The sequence below is a fragment of the Cuculus canorus genome, chromosome 3 (genome assembly GCF_017976375.1).
Source record: "Cuculus canorus isolate bCucCan1 chromosome 3, bCucCan1.pri, whole genome shotgun sequence".
Lineage (NCBI taxonomy): Eukaryota > Metazoa > Chordata > Aves > Cuculiformes > Cuculidae > Cuculus > Cuculus canorus.
This window is the reverse complement of record NC_071403.1, coordinates 40218006-40238887: the sequence shown is the minus strand read 5'-3', so window position 1 is coordinate 40238887 and position 20882 is coordinate 40218006. Positions and strand designations below refer to the sequence as shown.

General features: G+C 41.7%; 1 protein-coding gene across 4 annotated transcripts in view; it reads left to right on the top strand.

Annotated features, from left to right (window-relative positions):
• Positions 1–2740: 2740 nt before the first annotated feature.
• The window catches only part of THEMIS (thymocyte selection associated), an 87624-nt gene continuing 69482 nt past the window's right edge, over positions 2741–20882 (top strand). For 3 of the 4 annotated variants that reach the window (XM_054063269.1, XM_054063266.1, XM_054063267.1), the window contains exon 1: positions 5921–6111. In XM_054063269.1, coding sequence (XP_053919244.1) covers positions 6021–6111 — 91 coding nt within the window. In that variant the 5' untranslated portion in view covers positions 5921–6020. Of the gene's footprint in view, positions 3354–5920; positions 6112–20882 lie in introns of those variants that run through there. The other variant, XM_054063268.1, reaches the window with a different exon arrangement.

Sequence of the window (20882 nt, the reverse complement as noted above, 5' to 3'; positions counted from 1 at the left end):
TCTTTGCAAGATTGTATCTTAAAATGCCATTATCAGCAAGGTGTTTCTATGGGAAGCCAGAACCAACTGAAAGCCATAACTCTTCCTTATTAAGAATCTACTCCAACCCCTATTAAAATCAATGGAAAGACCTTTCTGACTCCACTAGGCACAGAATTGCTCAATAAAATGTAGAAAATACCCACGGCTTATTATTGTTCAAACTATAAAAACAGTCAGACAAAAACTTACTATTTTTCAAAATGCAATATGTGTACCTGTGCTTCGGTTATTTTAAAAGCACTGGGGGATCTTGGTTCTTCAATAGACTGTTCACTGGAGTCAAACATTGGCAAATAACCCTCTGGGCTCAGGAGCTCTTACTAACAGCCTTTTGTTCACACCTGCTAAGCCATTTAAATTTCATATGAAGAGCACGTTTAAGACCTCTCTGCTAAGCTGTAAGAAAATGTCAAAGAACCCAAAAAGTAGTTCCTGAAAACATAAAGGAAAGTTCACAATACAGTCACAGGGCATTAAAATGTCCCAAGGTTTTGAAGTGAGGAGCCATCACAATTCATTGGGGTGATTGCCTGCTTTGTAAATGTGTTAGGACTTTCAACTCAATCATTTTCGTATCAAGTCCAAAACTTGGAGCAAAGCAAGATAATATCTTAAGAAGAGACGATTTTATCTTTATCTATGGGCTTCAGCTGATGGTGAAATTGTATAAATACCTCTGGGTAATCATCCTTGCTTTTTAACATGGCTTCATGTTTCACATTTCAGCAGGATCTTGCTATGATTTTGTCTTCAAGATTAAAAAGTCCTCTACCCAAATGGACTCATCCTAGTGGAATTATGTGCAGAGGCTGCCTGTGGAAGCAGGAATGTTAAAGAAATCCCATCTTTTGGGGGTCACTGAAATATGCTGTGCAATGTGTGCTCTACATTTCCTGGTAAACTACAGAGCAATTGTTGCAGGTGGTGGAGGATAAGTTACGCAAATGTTAGGCTGACAAACCCAGGTTTCTTTGAAAGGAACAAAGATCCATCCATCATGTTGTAACTCATGTTATAATAGCTCTTGTTGTTGTCTCATTTAAGTCTTTAGCCAATTCAGTCCTGGTCTCTCTGGGACAAATCCAGGGCTGCAATTGTAGCGGTTGGATTTTTTGCTCATGATGAGGACAGCTTGTTCAAGCTGCTGAGACCGTTGGTTTACATCACAAGGTCCATTGAAGAAGCATGGCTGTCAGCTGGGTGTCAGATACTTCTTGGGTAGGTTGTACGAAACCCAAGTGATCCTACCACAGCCAGCGCTGAGTGGGAGAGTTAGATCGCGGACCTTCAAGTCTCCCTGGCTTCTTTTCACGCTGGGTTCACCTCTGGAGCAGTTTCAGTATAACACTGTTCACTTGACTTAGCTATTGAACCAGCAGATTCCTATAAACAAAGTCAGACACTACAGATTATCACCTATAGGAATAGATGACCCACTTCCCTTTCCTTGTCCGAATTGTTCTTGATGGTGTCTTAGAGACCTATATTTATTCAAGGCCTAAACATCCCAGATGTCCACTTGTTCCCTTGGGAGATCATTTCACAGCTCAATGCACCTCTGCCAGGGAGGATTCCCAACAGATTAGTCTGACTTTGTTTTTAATGGCAGATGGAGTTTCCACCTGATAGTAGAAAAAAATACATAAGAGTATTGAACTTCCTGTAGTATCTTTAATTAAAAAAATAGCATAGCCGTTCCGTATAAACCTCACTCATACCTGCCTCCCAGGGCTTGGCCGTTCCCACTTTCTGTAAAGCATCTTTCTCCTTGGCATTATAGTTCTGCTGACTCAAGTATCAAATACTTTTCCCTTGTGCTTAGAAGCTCAATAAATGGGGCATATCTTCCTATAGACGTAATGCCTGGTTTCATATTTGCAGGATCATTTTAAAGACTCTCTTCAACCAACACAATTAATGGCTGCATTTATCTGGAGAATGGTCTGAGCTTAAAAAATGTACCACAAACCTTCACAGACTCAGAACTGGGTTGTTTCTTTTGGGTTTTTTTTTCTTTTTGAAACTTGAAACACTTTATTGGCTTCCTGAAAAAAAAAAAAAAAAGCAATGAGTAAAACGTATAGTTATTCATCAGCAAAGTAGAAAAAAGTTCTTCAAAATAGTTTTCAAAATTCAGTGTTTTGTCCATTTGTCCATTTTGCTGAATTAACTAACCACTACTTTTCAGGTGTATTCCCGTTCAGCTGGCTCCCCACCATCCCCCTGGAGGAATGAGCAGGGGGTTTCCAGGTGGGGCAATGAAGGCTTCCGTTTGTGTGCACATTCCCGAGCAGCTGGACCTGTGGACACCGTGCCGGCATAAGGATTCATGGCCACTTGGGCTCTCACAGGTTTCTGTGCCTGGCTTGGCCTTCAATGTGTTGTTGGCAGTAGGAGATGGAGTGGCCAAACCAAATGCCACCTGCAGACTCCTGCAGGACATGGGTAACGTGGAGGTCCCAAGAAACTCTTTGTGAAAAATACAACAACTTGGAAATGGAGGTGTGGTAAGGAGAGGTTTGTGAACTTTGTTTTTTCAAAATGGGAAGCACGGGCTCAGATATTGCCTCCTCTCAGCACAATATACATGCATTTTTCAGCAATATGTCATAGTCTTTAATACTGCTACATGGAAGAAATGAAAGTCAAGATCCCTCTGAGGATTTAACCTGCAATAGGACAAGACCCCAACTGGTCCTTTATTAGCAGCGGTCCATGATGATGGTGTGATAATCTTTCACTCCAGGATCAAGAGTGGTTTGGAAATGATAAATTATTTTTCTCTGACCTTGGCATTGAGCATCAAACTGGAAAAATCTCCCGCAGATCATTTGAGAGGACAGATGAGTGATTCCCATTTACCAGTCTAGGTGCTAGCAGAGAGATGGGGACTCCTCCGATAACATGCAAGCAGTGGGTAGTATTCCTGATTTGGACTACAGTTTCAGATGGGTACATGTAATTCCTTCATTGCACCTTGGATGACTGGTTCTGTTAGGTTATGTGATAAAAATCTGTTCTCTGCACAAACAGAGGAACAATGATGGATGGGGGAACCCCAGAGATACCCTGCCCCTCCCCCCTTCCCCTGGTACCCTGTCCGGGGTATTTCCAGGCGCATTGAAGAAGCACAAAGGCAGAACACCAGCAGGGCACCTCAATAACCCTTCAGGGAAATGGGGCCCTACCGAGAGACCCCCAAAACGTGCCAGAATGGTGATCACCCCTTAAGCTGTGTGTGACACCCACCACATGAGTTGAAGGGAGAAGTTCTCCAGAGGATCTTACAGTCCGAGGGGGCTGTACTAGAGGTATGAGATGTGGGTCAACAGCCAAGTACAAGACTTGCAATGGGATGTTTAGGAAGGGAACCAAAGGCAAGGAGAGGGAGGAATCATGGTCATTTGAGGAGGAACAAGTCTGGGAAAATGAAGAGCTAAGGTGATTAAAAAGGGCTGGTTGCACATAAGCTAGTTGCTGGTCAGTACTCTTGTGTGTTGATGTCCCATACACACAAGGGCAGCCTGTCCTGGCTCCTCATTCAGCTTAATTTCTGATTACCTTCGTCTGAGTGTGTGTATGAGGTCTAAGTGCCAGCAGCTGGAGCAGGACCATGGGTCACAGGGCCACGTGGGTGCTGGCAGGGCAAGCGGCTTGGGAGCCAGACAAGGAGGGGGTGGTGTCTCTGTGTGTGTGCGCCTATGTGTATTAGGGGGGGTCTGTAACAGCTACTGGCATGAGGGCAGCTCACATGCCTCAGTGCCAGCATGATCGGGGCTGGTTACTGGGTGAGCTGTGCCCTAGACCAGCTACCAGAGGACAGCTAGAGGGTACCAGAGGGTGTATTTCCCCACCTTCATGAACTTTCATTCACATCAGCCAGAGAGAGGGACAGGATGAGGCCTTATTGCTTGTATGAGTGCTGTAGTTTCTGCACAGAGTGTGACAGGAAGTGTATTTATGTGTATAGGCACCGCATGTATGTATATACGAGCCTATTGGGAGCACGTGTTGCTGATCAGCCCCAGGAGCACAAAGCTGCAGCCACCTCCTCCATTTTATTGGGTTGCTGGATTCAGGGTTTTGTTCTAATTTTTCTTCTCTGAAATCCATGCCTGTTTGCACATTTTCTTTTTTGGATTCAAATTATTTTGAAACCAGTTATTAACTTTTATGTATGGTTGCAGTCCATGTTAAATGTTTTTTGTGGTGTTGCTCCTGGCAATCTTATCAAAGTGAAGAGCCAAATACAAGTGAATTCAGGAACAGTAGAAATAGCCCTTAGGGTCTCTTTATCCATGCACCAAAATCATGTGGGCAGGTAAAACCCAGCTGCTGGCACTGACACAAGACATGACAACCTTGGGAGCAGGACATCAAGAAAATTGGCTTTGATTTGCTAGAGCTGCATACGTAATTTTTAAACATATAAACTGAAACAGCTGAAACCACTTAATATTTCAGTGCCCTGTACTCTCTAAGAACCAGCTTTTCACAATATGAGCCTTTTGATTAGCACTGAATGTGTGTGATTTCACCAGCTCTCTCCCAAACCAATTATATTTGCTTAATTTGAAGTGTGTGTTGTTGGAAGGTGATAATGAGGGATTTTCTGTGTTAAAATAGTTGGTGAGTGGTTAGCTGTGCATGTTTTCTAGCTTGGTTTTTACTAACACCTGTTAATCCTAAACCTAAAGCCCTGTTATTCGTCTTGCCCACAGCACCTGCAGTGTTAGCAACTGGCTGTAGTGAGCGCTACACCTGCAAGCTCATGCTTATAAAACCCATTTTACACTGTCTGGAGCAATGTTTGTTAAAACCAAGTTAATAGATTCTTCAAACCCAATAGTTAATCTGGCACCTCAAAGGCCTGGGCACTCACTGTAAGCATTTTGGTGTTTAATATATGAGGAAGCTTGTATTGTCTCCAGTAAATTATTACACATAGATGAAATGCGGCTACAGAGCTTTTTGAAAATAAACGGTGAATTATCTGGCTTACCATTTTGTCAGAGTGCCATGCTTCCTACTTTCTTCGACACCTCAGGGAGAGACAGGAGAGCAGTATAAGGGAACATAAAATCACAGTTGCTTCAGTTCTCCCGGTGATCTATCTGACACTTATTTGCTATATGGTCTCACTCTTCAGAGAACTGTTGCTGCAGTAACAGTGCTTGATCAGGCTCAGAACAGCAGAGCTAGGACAAACAGTGGGGGGTCGCCCTCAACACAGTCTGATTTTTGCTTTGTACTGGGCAGTAGTCTCTTAAAATTCATTCCCAGCTGCAGCATCTCAAATTCAAATCCCCACAAGCCACAGGTGACATTAAAAAATCTTGGCCACTTTCCATAACAACAGTGTTTTAATGTCCATTTACACGACAAAGTCATTTGTTTTCTGTTTTTATGCTTAAATCCAGCTATAACATTGAGGGCAGAAAAACAAGCATCAGAACAAAATTATTTCATTTATTTTCTTCAAAGGCTGTTTGTGGCTTTGAAGACAACAAACATTGAACTATTCTGCTGTACTCCAAGAAAAAAACCAAACCAATCCATCCAAACCCCACCCAGATGTGACTTTTTTCCCTCAGTTTAGGCAAGATTGATATTCAGTATCCTCTTTTCATGGAGTCAATAACCATCACCAAAGGATAGAGTTTTGTGGCAGGTCCCCCTGCCCCTTCCAGAGCCCTGTACCCGCAGCACCCCCTGTCACCTCTTCTAGCCTGGCATGGACACCTCAACGTGAAAGTGGGGCCTCTGGCTCCTGTTTCACACCACTCCAGCTGCATCTGTGGGAGGAAGTGGCCACAGAGGGGAGGAAGTAAAAGTACCTCACCATGCTGCTCCTCCCCTCTGCCACAGAGCCCCAGGCTCTCCTGGAAGCAGCATGCACCAAGCCGCAAGTATTGCTGCCTCGAAAGCTCTTCACTGGTCTTTGCGTGCCAAACCCACATGCTGCCTTGCTGCAAACCATGGCATCTACCCTGGAGAAGTTCATTCATTCTCTGGACCCCAGAGCCCTTCCCAGGGTCCTCGAAATACAGTCAGGCATCTATTTCCAAGGTAAGTATTGGGTGCTTTCTGGCAGGGCTTTCCAAGTCCACCTTTGACATCAGGTCCCTCTTGGGATCAGGATGCGGAGGAGGCAGAGGGAGTATGCTGACAGAATTGTCTCCCAACAGTTTCCCACCAGCTGTGTAATCTTCCCTGTGAAGAACTAGCATAATGATCAATGGCTTTGGAGGTGTCTTTGGTATGGTGTGCATCTCGTCTTCTCATAGGCAGTGAGGAAGGAGCTGTAGTTAGTCCCTGTTGTATCCTGGAAAGAGTCATAAATTTGCTGTGCACTCACACTGAGTCGTTGATTCAGTAATCACAAATCACCTCACAGAGGTTAATTGATTAAACCTAGCTCTGCTCTTCTCTGTTTGGCACGGAAACCTGTTCTTGTGTCTCAGAAATAAAGAACCAGAGCATCTGGAAAGTGACTGTGAAGGACTATAAGGTTTTCCTGAAGTTCTACCCTGTATTTGGGGGTATTTCAGATATGCAACAATACAATGGGACGAGTATAATAGGAACATCACAGGGATGATATTTTGCTGGGTTTTCCTGCAGCAGGTCTTTTCATGGTATTTTCACTCCTGGGCTCTGTTTATGCACAAAACATAATGGAAGGATAGTAAAGATGCTTGCACTGGAGGGAGAAGTTCTACGCTTTGTCAGGGCATGGACTTCAATGCCAATGAAAAACAGTGTCAGACTCATGTATTAGTGTAGGAAAAGAAAGTTACCTCCCTGCCACTGCAAGAGGAAACTTGAGATCACTCTAGATAAAACAAAATAGTCTTTATGAAATGATATGAAGCTTGCTTCAACTTCAGCCAAACACCTGCTTCAGGATCTACAATATCTATCTTTACTTCAACCTAAACCCCTCCATGTTGTTCCACAGTAGGAGGAAGGAGGAGGTGGCTGCTGTTATCTGTGGCTGTTGCAAGTCTGAGCTCCAATCTTAGTGCTGTGGCCAGAGTCAGTGATTCTTCCTCTCATCAGAACAGCCTCTTGGGGCAGAAAGAAAATGGGAAAGGTTATACTTAAGCTGTGATGGTAGTGTAGTGCCCATCCGGGCTGCTCTGGAAACTGCCTAGGACACATGAACAGTACTGATACACAAAAAGGCATTTTGGGAAACAAACTTCCCCGAAATTACCAGAAACTTTTGAAAAGATGTTTATTCTGGTCTTTGACATGTGGCCTGTTCAAGTTTTTAATTTTAGAATGGCCCAAGAACTTGAACTAATTTTTTGATGAGGAGGCTAATACCTAAGTGATAAAGAGTGGAATTTAAACTAAAAAGGGGAAGATCACCTCCTTAATGTGGACCAGCCTCCATATTTGTCTCTTTCCACTCACCTTGGAAGCAGAGGCAATATAAATACAAATTATATGTATATATATATATATGTACACACATATAGGTACATACATGTATTACATGTGTACACAAATGCTCTGAGATATACATGTATATAAAAAGGGTTATGATAAAGTTACAGCAACCCAGCTGTCAGCAGGTTTCTGAGTCCCAACAGACTGCATCCTGCTGCTAGTGGATGATAAAGTTCATACCCCTACCTCTTTGGAACCAGAGTATTTCAGCCTGTGCTTCTATTTACTGTGTAAACCCTTCCACACAAGGAGAAAAAATGGTAGAGACTTAGCCCACAGACCATTGTACAGAAATGCTTCCCATGAGAGAGAAAGAGGCTGTTAGCGGGTGACTGTCCGTATGAAGAGAGCCTGCATGGCTTTTGAAGGGAGTGGTATGTGCTGTAGTGACCTGAGAATGTCTGCAGTAAAATTGAGAGCCCTTATGCTGCTCTAATGCTTTTTCAGTCTTCAGCATCACCACCTCTTCCTGTCCTTTGGTCCCGGTGGCTTCCTTTCAACTCTACTCACACGTTTCCACCAGCAGGCTAGTAACGTGCTGCAGTAACGTGCGTGTAGGTGTTTCTTGCTTGAGTAAGGCTGATACAGATGTGCTGCTTGGCTCCTTCCCCTCACAGCTGGAACATCCCCAGACTACTTGCAAGTACCTAGAAACCCTGATGTCCACTATCAGGCTAACACTGGTCCCTCTCTTTCTTCTTCCTTGCTTCAGAGGAAGTGTGATACGCTTGAGACACTCTGTGCCTGAGAGGTTTGCAGAATCTAGGGCCACAAAAGACCTATTCAGGCCAGACTCTCCCTTCTCTCCCTCCCACCTTCTCTGCCTGAGCTTTCTGTCCGTGCTGGATCTCTCCTGAGCACGTTACTTCCCTCTGTATCTGGCAGCAGCAGTAAGCTCACTGTTCTGTGAGTGCATTATGATTTATGTTGCATTTTCTGAAATGAGAACAGGGCTTTGCAGAGAGACTTAAGTAACTCCTGTTATATTGCTAAATAGGAGAGAGGACCACTTTATGCACTTTGAATTTCCATTAGGACAGCCATTCTTTAGTCCTTTCTTGGACAAATTCCACTGCCCCCACAATAACCCTTTTGATTTCTCTTACCATATGCAGTACACCAGCAATCACATTGTGTGTAATGGCAGGTCTATTGACTGGGAACATGGGTTTATTGCTATGGTTGCAGGGACCAAATCAGAGCATTCCTGCACTGATTATAGTAGCTGCCAAATGGCTGCAAAGCCAGCCTGGTCAGCTGACTCCTACGAGGATTAGCTGTTTTATGGAGTTGGATTTCAGAGGAAACTTAAACCAGTCTCAGCACAACATGCAGACAGTAAGGGAGAAGATTTATTTGTGAAAGCATTACATTACGTTGTTTGAAACCTGTCAGTTACAAGGGATGATTAATTTTCTGATGTAAGAATTCAAAATAGCAGGAATTTGTACATATGTATATGCAATGTATATTGCCCTCTCCACAACCCCAGAAAAAAGTGCAAGGTTTCCTACTATCAGTTTAACCAAGTACACTAAATGGCTACTGAATTAAATAACAATCTACTAAAGTCTATTAGAGCTGCTGCATCAAAGCTGTAGCAGTCAACCGAAGAAGGCTATAGCAAACAATGTGATAAGAAGACAATGGAGTGTAATTCATTTGCTGGTCTACTGTTTGTGTGCTGTGGAGATGAAACTCTTAATTTACCCTTTCTGGAAGCAACATTTTCCTTGGGTCTAAATGATATTACAAATATAGAACTTTAAAATTAGCCTTACTCTTCTTGACAGAATTTCAGTACTTCTGGAAGTGTAAAGAAAGCATAATGCTGTAAAAGTCTTTGTAACGATGGATGTATCTTTTTACATGTGCTGAGGCATTTTTATTAGAAGCTGCAAAGTGGGAATTTACTTGCCCTTGGGCAAAATAAAAGCTCTAAAAGGTCCCATTCTGCCTACACACCAGTGTAGCACCAAACACAGTCTAAGGCTCTGTTTTCAAACTCAAGCCTGCCTGCTGCAGTTCCTACTGGAGAGTAAAATGAACACGTGTTGCGTTCACCCATTCCACCATTATTCTCTCTGCTGGCCTCTAAAAAATTATGTTCTTGCCTTCGTTAATGGAATTATGATTTATTTAACTATAGCTTCCCAAACTGCAAATGGACAGGCTTATATAGACCCTGTTCCCATTCAGAACACTTACAGCTAGAGAAGCTACGGACAATTGAACTTTTGCAGTTGGTAGTGAACTACAACGTAGATACCTTTCTGAGGAAGCTCTGTTAATATTCAACTTTCTATTCCCAGCTTGAAGCAGAGGGAAGTCTTTCCCTGGGATGATATCAGTGTTTTTCGTGCTGCATCTGGACTGTGGTGGTGGTTGAATCCTTACTCAGGTTGCTTCAGGCAGGACAGCCAAAATTTGAGGACCTTGTTCACACTTCTGTGTTCTCAGTCACCTTTCCTTCCAGCAGCGTGTTGCTGCATAGTCAGAGCCCCAACCTGCTGCTGCTGGCTACAATCGTCTGATCCCATGCAGAGTCAGGAACATGGCAGTTTTTGTAATAGACCTGTGTCCTTCTAAAATGTTTTTCATTCATCTCACTGAAAGGACCATACAGAAGTAGAGAAATTATCATTAGCCCTAGTATGAAAGCAGAAAAATAAGTGAAAGGAGAGGTTGGTACTGCAAACCCCAGGGATGCTTCTTGGGGCAGTTGTTTTGGACTCTGCAGTCATAATATCATTGCTACAAAAACTAGACTGTTGAATCTCTGAAAGGAATAGGAAGGCTGATTAGAAAATGAAAGCAGGTTTGCCAGATGCACATATCTTTAGTAATCAGCACTGATTAGAAAGGAACTGCAGTACAGACTGAAGTACATCATAATTTAATAGTTCATTAAAATATGTTATTAAAAATTTAAACTACTGAAACTCCATTGGAAACTGATTTGATTGATTAAATATTTTTCTTTGAACATTTTAGTAAATATTGATGTTTAGTGAGCTAAGTACTGCATGACCATTGACTTTTACAGATAGCATGCAAGTATTGGCTTTCATCTTTATGTTGCAAAAATTATGCCTGTTTTAATACTGATGTAATTATTTTATGGGTAATTGAATTTAATATTCTGCAGACTTAATTTAACGAGTGTCAGGACAGTAAAAAGTGTCAAACTTTAATTGTGAATAATGTAGAACTGCTCAAGACAGCTATTCTGTTGCTGTTTCTTGCCTACAAGCCACCTTCCCTTCCCATTTTTGCTCTGCTAAATAGAAATCCCAAATTGATGTTTTTTTTCATTCCCATAGAGCTAAATGTACATATCAGTGATGGTATTAGGTTCCCAAGGGTTGGGACTTACTATAGTACATGGGGAGTTGGTAGCTCCTCTCTGCAGTTCTTCTGTTCAAAAGCAGCACCTATATTTTGTCAATCACAGTACCAGGACATCTCCTCTTTGTGATAGACCCATGAAACTCATTGGGAAAGTTTATGCTGTGTGCTTTTTGTCTGAGGAGAAGGGATCTGTAAGCCAGTAGCCTCCATCTCTGCAGACTGGGAGTGCAGTGAAGCACCCAACTGTAAGTGGGGCTTAAGAGTAAGCTTCACTCTCTGCTCCCTCTCCCAGGGCTCTGGAAAGTACCAGGCCTTTCTGCACAAGGAGAAAATGGTGGGAAGAGACAACATTGGGATCACATAAACATCGCCGGTTAATGCCCCTTCAGACCTAAAGGAGTTAGAGATGCTCAGCATTGCCAGGTGGGGATCCCTGCTCTGGGTGCCTGTGTGGTGCTTTCTGACAGCTGTATGAGGAGCAATGGCAAAAAAAGTCCCTTTGGGATTTACCTCTCGTTTGGGGAATGTGAACAGCTCAATTTCAAAACTCTATTTGGTGAACCATAGAGAACATGAACGTGCTTATCAGCATGGTTCCTCTTGGCTCTTCTCTGCTGGTTGCATACCCACGATTGCTCACTCTCTCCGCAGTTTAAATTTTACCCTTTCTGCTTCTCTTACTGGGAAACAGCATCTTTCCAGCATGTGCTTCTGTGAGCCTTTTAGGTGAGCAACGGGGCCCACGGGCCATCAGCAGAGCACTAAAATCATTTACAAAAAGTCCTGTTATCCTTAGCCCCGTAACTGCAGCTGGGCAGACTGAACAGAAGAGGAATCCTTGTATATCAAGTCTCCGCTGCTCTTAGTCCTAATTTAGACAAGAAATTGCTCTCAACACTAATAGTTAGGAAACAATCATGTAGGATGGAATGATTTTTTACTATTTTTAAGACAACTTGGAGGGAATAAATTGAGCAATGTGAAAAGCCTGTGAGTCGATGAAAGCTAGGATATGCAGTCTATAATACATATGAATAAAACTAGCAAGCTGCCTCTTCAGGGTTAATTAAAGGCACTTTTTCTTATAAAAAGCACCAAGACAATTTAAACAGAGGCTAAAGCATGAACAGCTTTGAATAGCATTGATGAAGATAATTGAGGCTGTGTTTGCTAGAGGTGGAAGATCAATAAAAATGACCTGTGTCTTTACTGACTGAAGTATCAGTTGAGTGCATGCCAAAGGGAGAATTGCACATCAAATGGTAGAAATTTGTGGCATAGTGTTTGCACTTCATAATTTGTCTCATTTTTTTCAGAGATAGAAGCCAAATCTGTCCTTAAAAGTGGGCTGGGGGTTTTGCCCTTCAACATAGTTGTTTCCTTTACTTTCAATTCAGCTGTTAGTTCTACGTACAGCTAGAGTAACAGATAACCTGAATTCTTTTTTGTGGTCAGCAGTCAGAGCATGTTGGTAAATTTTCTCTATTAATACGTACCACTGAAACTCTCCTGTACTTGTTCAGGCTGCTTCAAAAACATCTTATTCTGAACAAGCAAAAAAGTGCCCTTCAGTGAGTGCAGAGTTAGAACAAAACCTGACTTTTATGGGTCAAATATTGCTCTTTTTTTTCACGCTGCTGCCCTCAATGGGATGACTCATCCAGACACAGTGAGAAAAATCTGACCCTGTGTAGCTGGCACTGAGGGCAAAGCTGTTTTGAGGATCTCCTTGTGGGGATTTTCTTTCTGTAACATTCAGCTTCTAGGCTCTCCGTGGATGGCACAGGAGGTGGGCGGAATACTCAAACTGCCTGGCTTGTCTTGACACAGGGGTCAACCCCTGTCTTGGCCTGCTGAAGCTGTCCTCGATGTGCTATCGGAGAGGGTTCGCTGGCTGTTGTTGGACTTAGGCCTCCAGGAATGTGAAGATGAGGTCTGCAGCAGGAGGAGCTCTGCTTCCCTGCACATTAACCTACCATCCTATAAAAACACACAGACAACTTGGGCTCTGGGAAGATAAGGGGATAACTATAGCAATAGAACAACAGAGGAAGGAAGATCCTGGGATAAATATCTCATGATACAAAAGCCCATGACTACACATTGTTTCTGAGCTTTTGTGGGGTACTTTTTTCTCTGGTACCTGATGATCTATGCATGAGGGAACATGGCATTAGGTTCACTGTTTCTGGTTAGCTCTGTTGGACACACAGTAATGACAAAAGGGGCAGCATGCTGTCATCTCAGTAGGGGACGATGCTTAAACCTGTTTCGAGTTCTGGGTTTCACCTGTGAAGTGCTCAACACTCTGGCCTGATCTGGCAATTTAATTTAAGCAGCCTTCTTACACTTACTCCAAAAAAGCACAGGTTTTCTGTTAAAGATGCACTTCAATAAACTTACCATGTCAACTAGTAAGTAACTAGTAACTAGTGCTGCAAAGAAATTAATAAAACCAAATAAATCATGAACAGCTAAAGCAGTGACTAATGCTGTTCAGAAGTAGCTTTTGATATTCTCTCCATTGCTGCAGTAATTCTGACTCGTGTGAGGAAACCCAAATAAAAGGTCAAAGATGTTGCATTTGGAACTGTGATTTCACTTGCTCTTTCCATTATAGTGAGTGCTGCACGCACAAAACTCTGCTGCCACATGTGGAGTGTGAGCCGTCTGGATAGATGAGAATCAGAAGAAAGTATTAAAAAAAAAAATCTAGGCCATAAACCCATCAGGAAAGGAATAAATCAAAAACTGCACAAGTAATTTTAAAAAAAATTCCATTATGATTGAAATGGTTTAAAGCACTTGACATTTAAAGTTCGACTTTATAAGACACAAGATAAATCTTACAGGTTTTGCTTTTTGATGGTTTTGTGCTGGCAAAGTCAGATCCCCTGTAGCATAATTAGGTGTGATCAAGATAAGATGCCTTCTTTGCACAGAGTCTTTTGAAGGGAGTTTATTTCCATGACAATTCAGCAATGGAACTCCTTGGAGTATTTGTGTCCCAGACTGACCAAACCGGCAGATTTTTATTGCTTAGGACATGTTAAAGAGAGAAAAGTTGTTACAAAGCTGAGTAAGTTGCTTGGTCACTTTATAGAGGATCTTCTACACAAATTCACACCACTTTTGTGATCACTTCTAGCCCTGGACCCCTGGAATATTGTCCGGGAACAAGGGAGCTGGGCTCACCTGCTGCAGTGGATGAACCTTCTGTGAGTAGGGAGGAAGGGGTGGATAAAAGCCATACAGGTGCTTTATACTATTTGCTGCCACTTTCACAGTCTGAGGTTGGAAAGAGAAGCTGGGGCTACTTCCTTCTTTGCCTGCCATTGTGCATATGATTTTCAGACTTGTTTTATCTCCTCCACAAGGTGTTACTTTATTTGAGTTCAGTGGGGAAATTCCAGCATGCTGATTAGCATCTTTGGTGCTCAGGAGGCATTCAACAGAAAAAAAACCCACCTAACTTCTCACCTAGTTGCTTTTCCCTGCTGCTTAATCAGAGTATAATATGATTAAGGTTATTATGCAAAACTCTCCTCCCTGCAACTTTAAAATAGATCTCTTTTCTTGCCAAAGAGCATAAACTCTGAACAACTGGCTAACCCCCAAATAATGCCCATAAAGAATGATATCTTTTTTATTGACACTAATGATAGATACATTATGCCCTTCATATTACTTTGGGAGACTGCAGCAGCCTTAATACAACTGTGATTTCAGCTGAGCTGCATCACAGGGGAAAGCAGGCTATTGTAATTCTGGCTGAATGGCTGCAACAGGGAATCATGCCTTTATGTGAAAGCAGAACTGTTTCACCAGCCCCTGAAACAGAGTGAACTCTGATCCAGGAAGATAGCACCCATATGGACAACTGATGAAAACATAATAGTGGAGAAAGGAGCACTGGGAAAAGGACGCTGGGACAAAGTTCTACTCTTTCAGGACATGCAGGGAGATCTGTCATCTCCCTGGAAAGCAGACAGGTTCCTGGTTCTTTGGATCTTCGTTCAAAGACCACTCAGCCTGCCAGCCGTGATGAATTCAATGGGTTCTACTGAGAGATGAAAGGGAGAAATTTTCCCTTCAAGGATTCAAACTCATGGGGTTAGGGAGTCAATGCCTAGTGTTTGGCCTGCAAAGTCATTTGTTTTTGTTAGGAGAAAAGCTTGGTCTTTGTTTAATGAAAGAAAAAAAAGAAAAAAAAAAAAAGATGGGGAATATTTGGAAGTGTTCAGCAGCATCCTGTAGCAGACAGACTGGGAGTCGGCCAGCCCGGGGTTGAGCTCCAGTTCTGCTGAATGATCCTCTGTGCTACCTTAGTCAAGCCTTTGTCTTGTTTACATTGCTTTCCCCTGCCTTCTTTGCTAAACTGCCCAGAGGCATGCAGCAAAAGTGAGTTACGTACAAGTGATGCATTATTGCTGTTTAGTTACCGGCCTGATTTTCAGCCATACTACCTATCAACACCAGTGAAGCGTTCACACAGAGAGCAGTCACCAAATGAAGCCCTAAGCTGCTAGGAGGGAAAAGGAATGTATTGCTGAGACAGTTGTTCTTCTACCTTGTATTATAAAGTATTTCTCTCAGTGGTACTGTCATATGCCCTGACACAAAGGATGACATTCTCTGTCTCAGGCATTCACTGTATTTATATTTCACATTTTAATACAAGAATGAATCGTCTTGTACCTATAATGAGAAATTAATGAAATAAAGGGCTCATGTTAGGGAGAATGGTAGTGTGGCTGCTTAGCATTTAGAAAAGATGAAGGAAAAAGATACTGAAGCAATTGTTATGGTTGCTTTGATGTGATCACAGCAGTAGCTAATATGGATTGTCAAACTAGAGATGAGTTTATGAAAGGATATAAATGTGTTTCTTACTGAACAAAGTAAAAATCCAGAAAAGGTGGTTTCAAAGGCAACAAGCTTTTTAATTACAGCCTTTAGGGGAATTGTTTGATCACTGTAAATAAGCTGCTTTATTCTGGGTTCTGTTAAAATCCTTTTTGCATTATATTGCATACATTTTTCTCAAATCAAAAAGATTAAGTCTTTAAGGTTACCTGATTTACTCTTTCAAAGTTTTACAATTTCTTTGTGCCTTGAGTGGAATAAACAAAGTTACTGTTGTGCACAACAAATAAATGAACTAAAACATCCATTTTAATTTTAATTTTATTTTTCAATATGCTATATGTGTGTGTCCACATTACACAGCTGAAGTAAAATCTTTCAGGGTCAAGTTGTCACACAGTAGGTATTTTAACAACGTTTTAAGAATAATTATCATTGCTTTTAAAGGAAAAGGAATTTTTATTGTCCCTTTTAAAAACCATGTAGTTTCCCTCCCTTTTATCACCACAAATATTTGCTCTAAATGCCTAGAAGACAAATCACAGAGGTAACATTTTTCTTGTCTGAATGTAATCTTCATTGTACTATTCCAGGCAAACTGCCAAGCAAGGGCTAAAATCAGGGCTAAGGCAATATAGTTGCAGGCAAATATGTAATTATAATCAATACTGTATGTGCAATTACACCCCCCAAAATGAATCTGTTTTTGTATGGTTGGCAGAGTTTCATTTTTTAATGATTTTTTTTTCATCCTGACATCATTAAAAATGAGGCTTCAGCAATCATGGTCTTGGTCTGTTAGCCTCTCACCTTCATAATCTTTCAAAGTCTTGGTCTCTGTCAAATGAATCTGATAAAGGTGGAGGCAATTAAAAGTTTTACAAGTCCCCCGTGATAGAGGTCATTTAGGTAGATATCTACCTACATACATATATACTCATCTATCTATCTGTCTGTCTATCTATCTATCTGTCTGTCTATCTGTCTGTCTGTCCGTCTGTCTTTCCACTCATACAGGCAAGTTTTAGTACTGATAAGCTGTTGGAGGTTGGTCCCTGACTTCCTTGGTTGGATGGAAAATACAGTGGCATACCTCTGTTACTCAGTGATTATACAGGCAAATCACTCAACTTTTCTTCTGGGATGAAAGGTACCATCCTATAGCCACTGGTCCCAGGATACCTGAGCACTCTCCACTTCTCCTTTGCTAAGAGGTTCCCTCACTTGTCTAGAAGACTTAGGATAACCTTCCTAGCTGCCTAATACCCTTTCCTTCCTTGACAATGCCAGAATACACATCTTTTCTTCCTGTTTTTTTTAACTCAAGAAAGGATTCACTTTCCTTGGTATTATTACAAAGCATTATCCATGTGATAATTTATTTCTTTGGTGGTAGGACAACCATCTCCCCTGATTTCCCTTTTTAAAAAAATTATTTTAGTTAATTCATTAGTTTTTTTCTTAACTTTTAACTTTCATCTTGCTTTTTCCTGAAACTGATGCTTTTAGAGAAGTGATCCATTTGTTTTCCACAAAAATGTTACCTTTTGTTCTGAGGAAGGACCCTGAGAGTTAAGGTGCTGTGACAGCCCTGTGTGTCTTTTCTATGAACACACTTTTGTAGCTCACAGTTCGGCATTTATAATCCATCACTTTTCTGAATGCATTAACTTGGCTCTTGATGTTTCAAACAGAGCCCGCAGCTCCATGTAATGCTTTTTGTAGACTCCAGCTTGAACTCCATATGCTTGTCTGCCTCAGGTACTTTCTCTCTTTTACAAATATGGTTTTTCTTTTCTTGTGTATTTTACTCTTTTCTTGTAGTGTTTTAGATTCTTTGCCATCTCTACAGTGTCAGACCACTGTTTACCCTGTGTAGGCTGCTAACTGCATTTCTCATGTTTTGCAAATTTTGATTGCTTTGTAAAAGGCTGATTTTTCTGTCATCCAATCACTTATTTTTGAGTGTTTGGCAGAGCTTGTCTTTTCTCATGGATATTGCCAGATTGGATCTTCAGCCTTGGACCTATGACTAACTGATTAGTGTTTCCATTTCTTCGCAAATGTCATTTATACTTTTAATTTTGTGATGGAGGGCAGGACTTCCCAAACTCTCTGCAGTACAATTTGTAGTTAAGCTATTGTGCCTGAGGAAAAGAAAACCTGATAAAGGCAGTACGTACTTCAGAACCAGCCACGATCAGAAACAGGGTCCTCTTCTGACTCTCCTCTTTATGTCTTGGTGGCACCACTCTGCTGCAGATATACATTGAAGTAGTGGTTAAATATTCTTCAACCGTGACATTTTTTCAAGAGGTTCTGCCTCTTAACTGCTCCATTCTTCCCCTCAGGGACGCTGCTTGGATTGCTGCACTCCAGCTACCACGTAATTTGAAAATCAACCACAGCCAGGGAGGCTGCCAAAACCTGCGTGGCTCAGTGCCTGTGCTTGTATGGAGCAGCACTGCCTGCGTATGGGTTCATGGCAGGGCTTGGCTGCACCGAGGGGCGCGTTTGCGAAGGCTGTCTAGCAGAGGTGAAAGCAAATGTGCCTAAAGCCCATCATTAGTCGGTGTAGTTACTTTCATATGCCAGATGGTTTCTAGGGGTCTGTTTTCAAATGAGGTAATCTGGAGAAGCAGGATCTAAAACTGCACTGAAGAAAGAAAACCTCCAGAAACCATAAGCTCCCATTTTTAATAGGTTTTCACAAATATTTTTTCAGAGGTGAGAATATTGGAATTCTTTGCTCATCTTTCCAGGTTTCTGTAATGCAGAGCTCATCACTCTGGGTCCTTTGGGATTCTGTGTATCTAATAATACCTTGGTAGCTTGTGATCTCTACTGTGTCTGATGTGAGGCGTGAGGTCGTTCAGCACAGAAGGAATATTACCCTCTTCATGGCTGCTCAATCTTTCTCTCTCTGTCACTCTAATATGAAATAAGTATTGCACATACACTTTTCTGACTGTCATAAAGTACCCTATGGAGCTCAGCTAAAGCCATGAGAGCTATGATAATTCCTCATGTGTTTATCAGAACAGCAGCCAGCCTACTGAAGGGAGCTGTAGCAATATCCAGTGGAGACATCCGTGTTAGTCAGTGTTGAATTGCTCATGGACTAAAGGGATAGCAAAAACTTATGCGCTATCTTTACAATAAAAAAACCAGATTGTTCTTTTACAGTTAAAGGTCAGCAGCTTTCTTGGTCTTCTGGTTAGTACCAGATTGGTTGAAAGGATGCATAAACAGCAGGTTCTTTCGCCTGACTGTGGTTGATATTTGTCTGGCACTATGATCCAGAATATCTCTGTGCTAGTCATCATCCTGGTGTGCAGTAGACAGGCAGTAGCCTGCTGGAGGACTTCAGTACAGCAGTCCCCTTGATCCTCTGTAGGATTCTTAGCAAAAGAAACCAGGCAGTGTTGTCATATTCAGCCTGCCGAAAACATCCGTCACATGATTTTCTAAATTTTGTTAATTTTTTTAAGCGTAGATTGATTCTTCTACATAGGGTTAAAAACGTTCATCAGTACTTGTCTTTATGAGAGCAGCAGGGAATTTCCTGGTGTCCTTCTCAATTGTGAGAGCATTGCAGAAGCAACAGACAGGTTTGCCTGGACGTGTTTTCACAACAGGATAAACTTAACCAGTTGCTCAGTGTTACTCTCATGCAACGCCTGTCCTGACACAAACCCATTTTTCTGTGGTGTGCTGCTGAGACCTTAGGTTTAGGCCACAGTCGGAGTAACTTTTTCTTGAGTTGGTCTCCCAGTGACTTCCAGAGACGCTGAGGTGGTAACCAAGTGCTTGTCACTTACAAGCTGCACTGGAGTTGATAAATATATTCCAGACTCAGTAAGAGACGCTTATTAGCTCAGGCTATGGCTATGACTGGAATTGATCTTAAGTGAGCATTAGGAAAATCACTCAGCTAATTGTTGTATTTCTGATATGACACCTGGCAAATAAAAATCACTTTGGGTTTCTTTTTTTTCCTCTCTACCACCAACAAGGACAGTTATGGAGTAAAGAATGTTACTTTCTGTGAGAAGTTCTGTAGGCAACAGCGATATTTCAGTACAGGCATCTCCATTATTGACTACCACTGTATAGTCAGAGGTCAGGTTTTAAATACTTGTCATTGCCTGAAAACATTATGGTTACCTAGGTTAGAAAAAGAAAAAAAAAAATAGAAAATACTTTAAACTGAACAAGAAGCAAAAGAGGGATTCTGGGAAGGAAAATCTGTCTTCTGAAAAGAGATAAAGAGAATTTGTTTCTTCTAGATTTTTGTCAAAAATGTTACTAGAGAAGGGCAAAATTAACCTTGCAAGCCCTTTGGGGAAAGGAGAAATGGTAATGAGAAAAAAAAATACTTTAAGTAGCAGAGGAATGCTTATAGAAGAGTAAATGAATACACTCACCAGTGCCTTGGGACTGGAAATCCGAATAAAGTTTCTCACCACGAGGGAAATGAAATTCTGAGATGAGATTTCAGAAAGAGTACTTCCACATCACTTCAGGACAGAGCCTGGTAAGTGCTTGAAAGGAACTGCATAGCATCAGAAGAAAAGAAGCTAGCATCAAAGTCAACATATCTGACATTCTGTGTTCAATGTAATTCTGTCTACAAATGGAACTGAAAGATTTAATCAGCATACATTTGCTGCATTGCCTGTATATATAATTAATTAATCTCATGGTTCAAAGCTTCTACTAATCCCCTGCAGGCACCAGGAAGAATTTTCCCTCTTCTGCATAACTCTGCTTTTGTTCTGGCTTTGCTTCCTTCTTCCCCACTGCCCTCACTTCTGGAAGAGCAGAGATTCACCACAGCAAGAATGGAGAAGGGAGGGTGTTTATGGCAAGGCATTAATGGCAAGGCTGCAGTTCCAGGTTTTTCTGAGGAAGCTCTGAAATGCTTGGTCAGATTGCCTTGTTCCTGCACTCAAACTTCTGAACATCACAGACAAAAAAAGGATTTTTTTTCCAGCCAGGTCTGAATCTGTAGGCTCATTTCAGCATGGGGCAGGGATTATCACTATTAATTTGCTAACTTTCTAATTTCTTGTACTTCCATCAGGTTTACTGTTACTACAGAAAGCTCCAGTGTTGCACTTTGATATTTCGTGGCCTCTCCCTGTGAACCTTCTGAGGTCTAT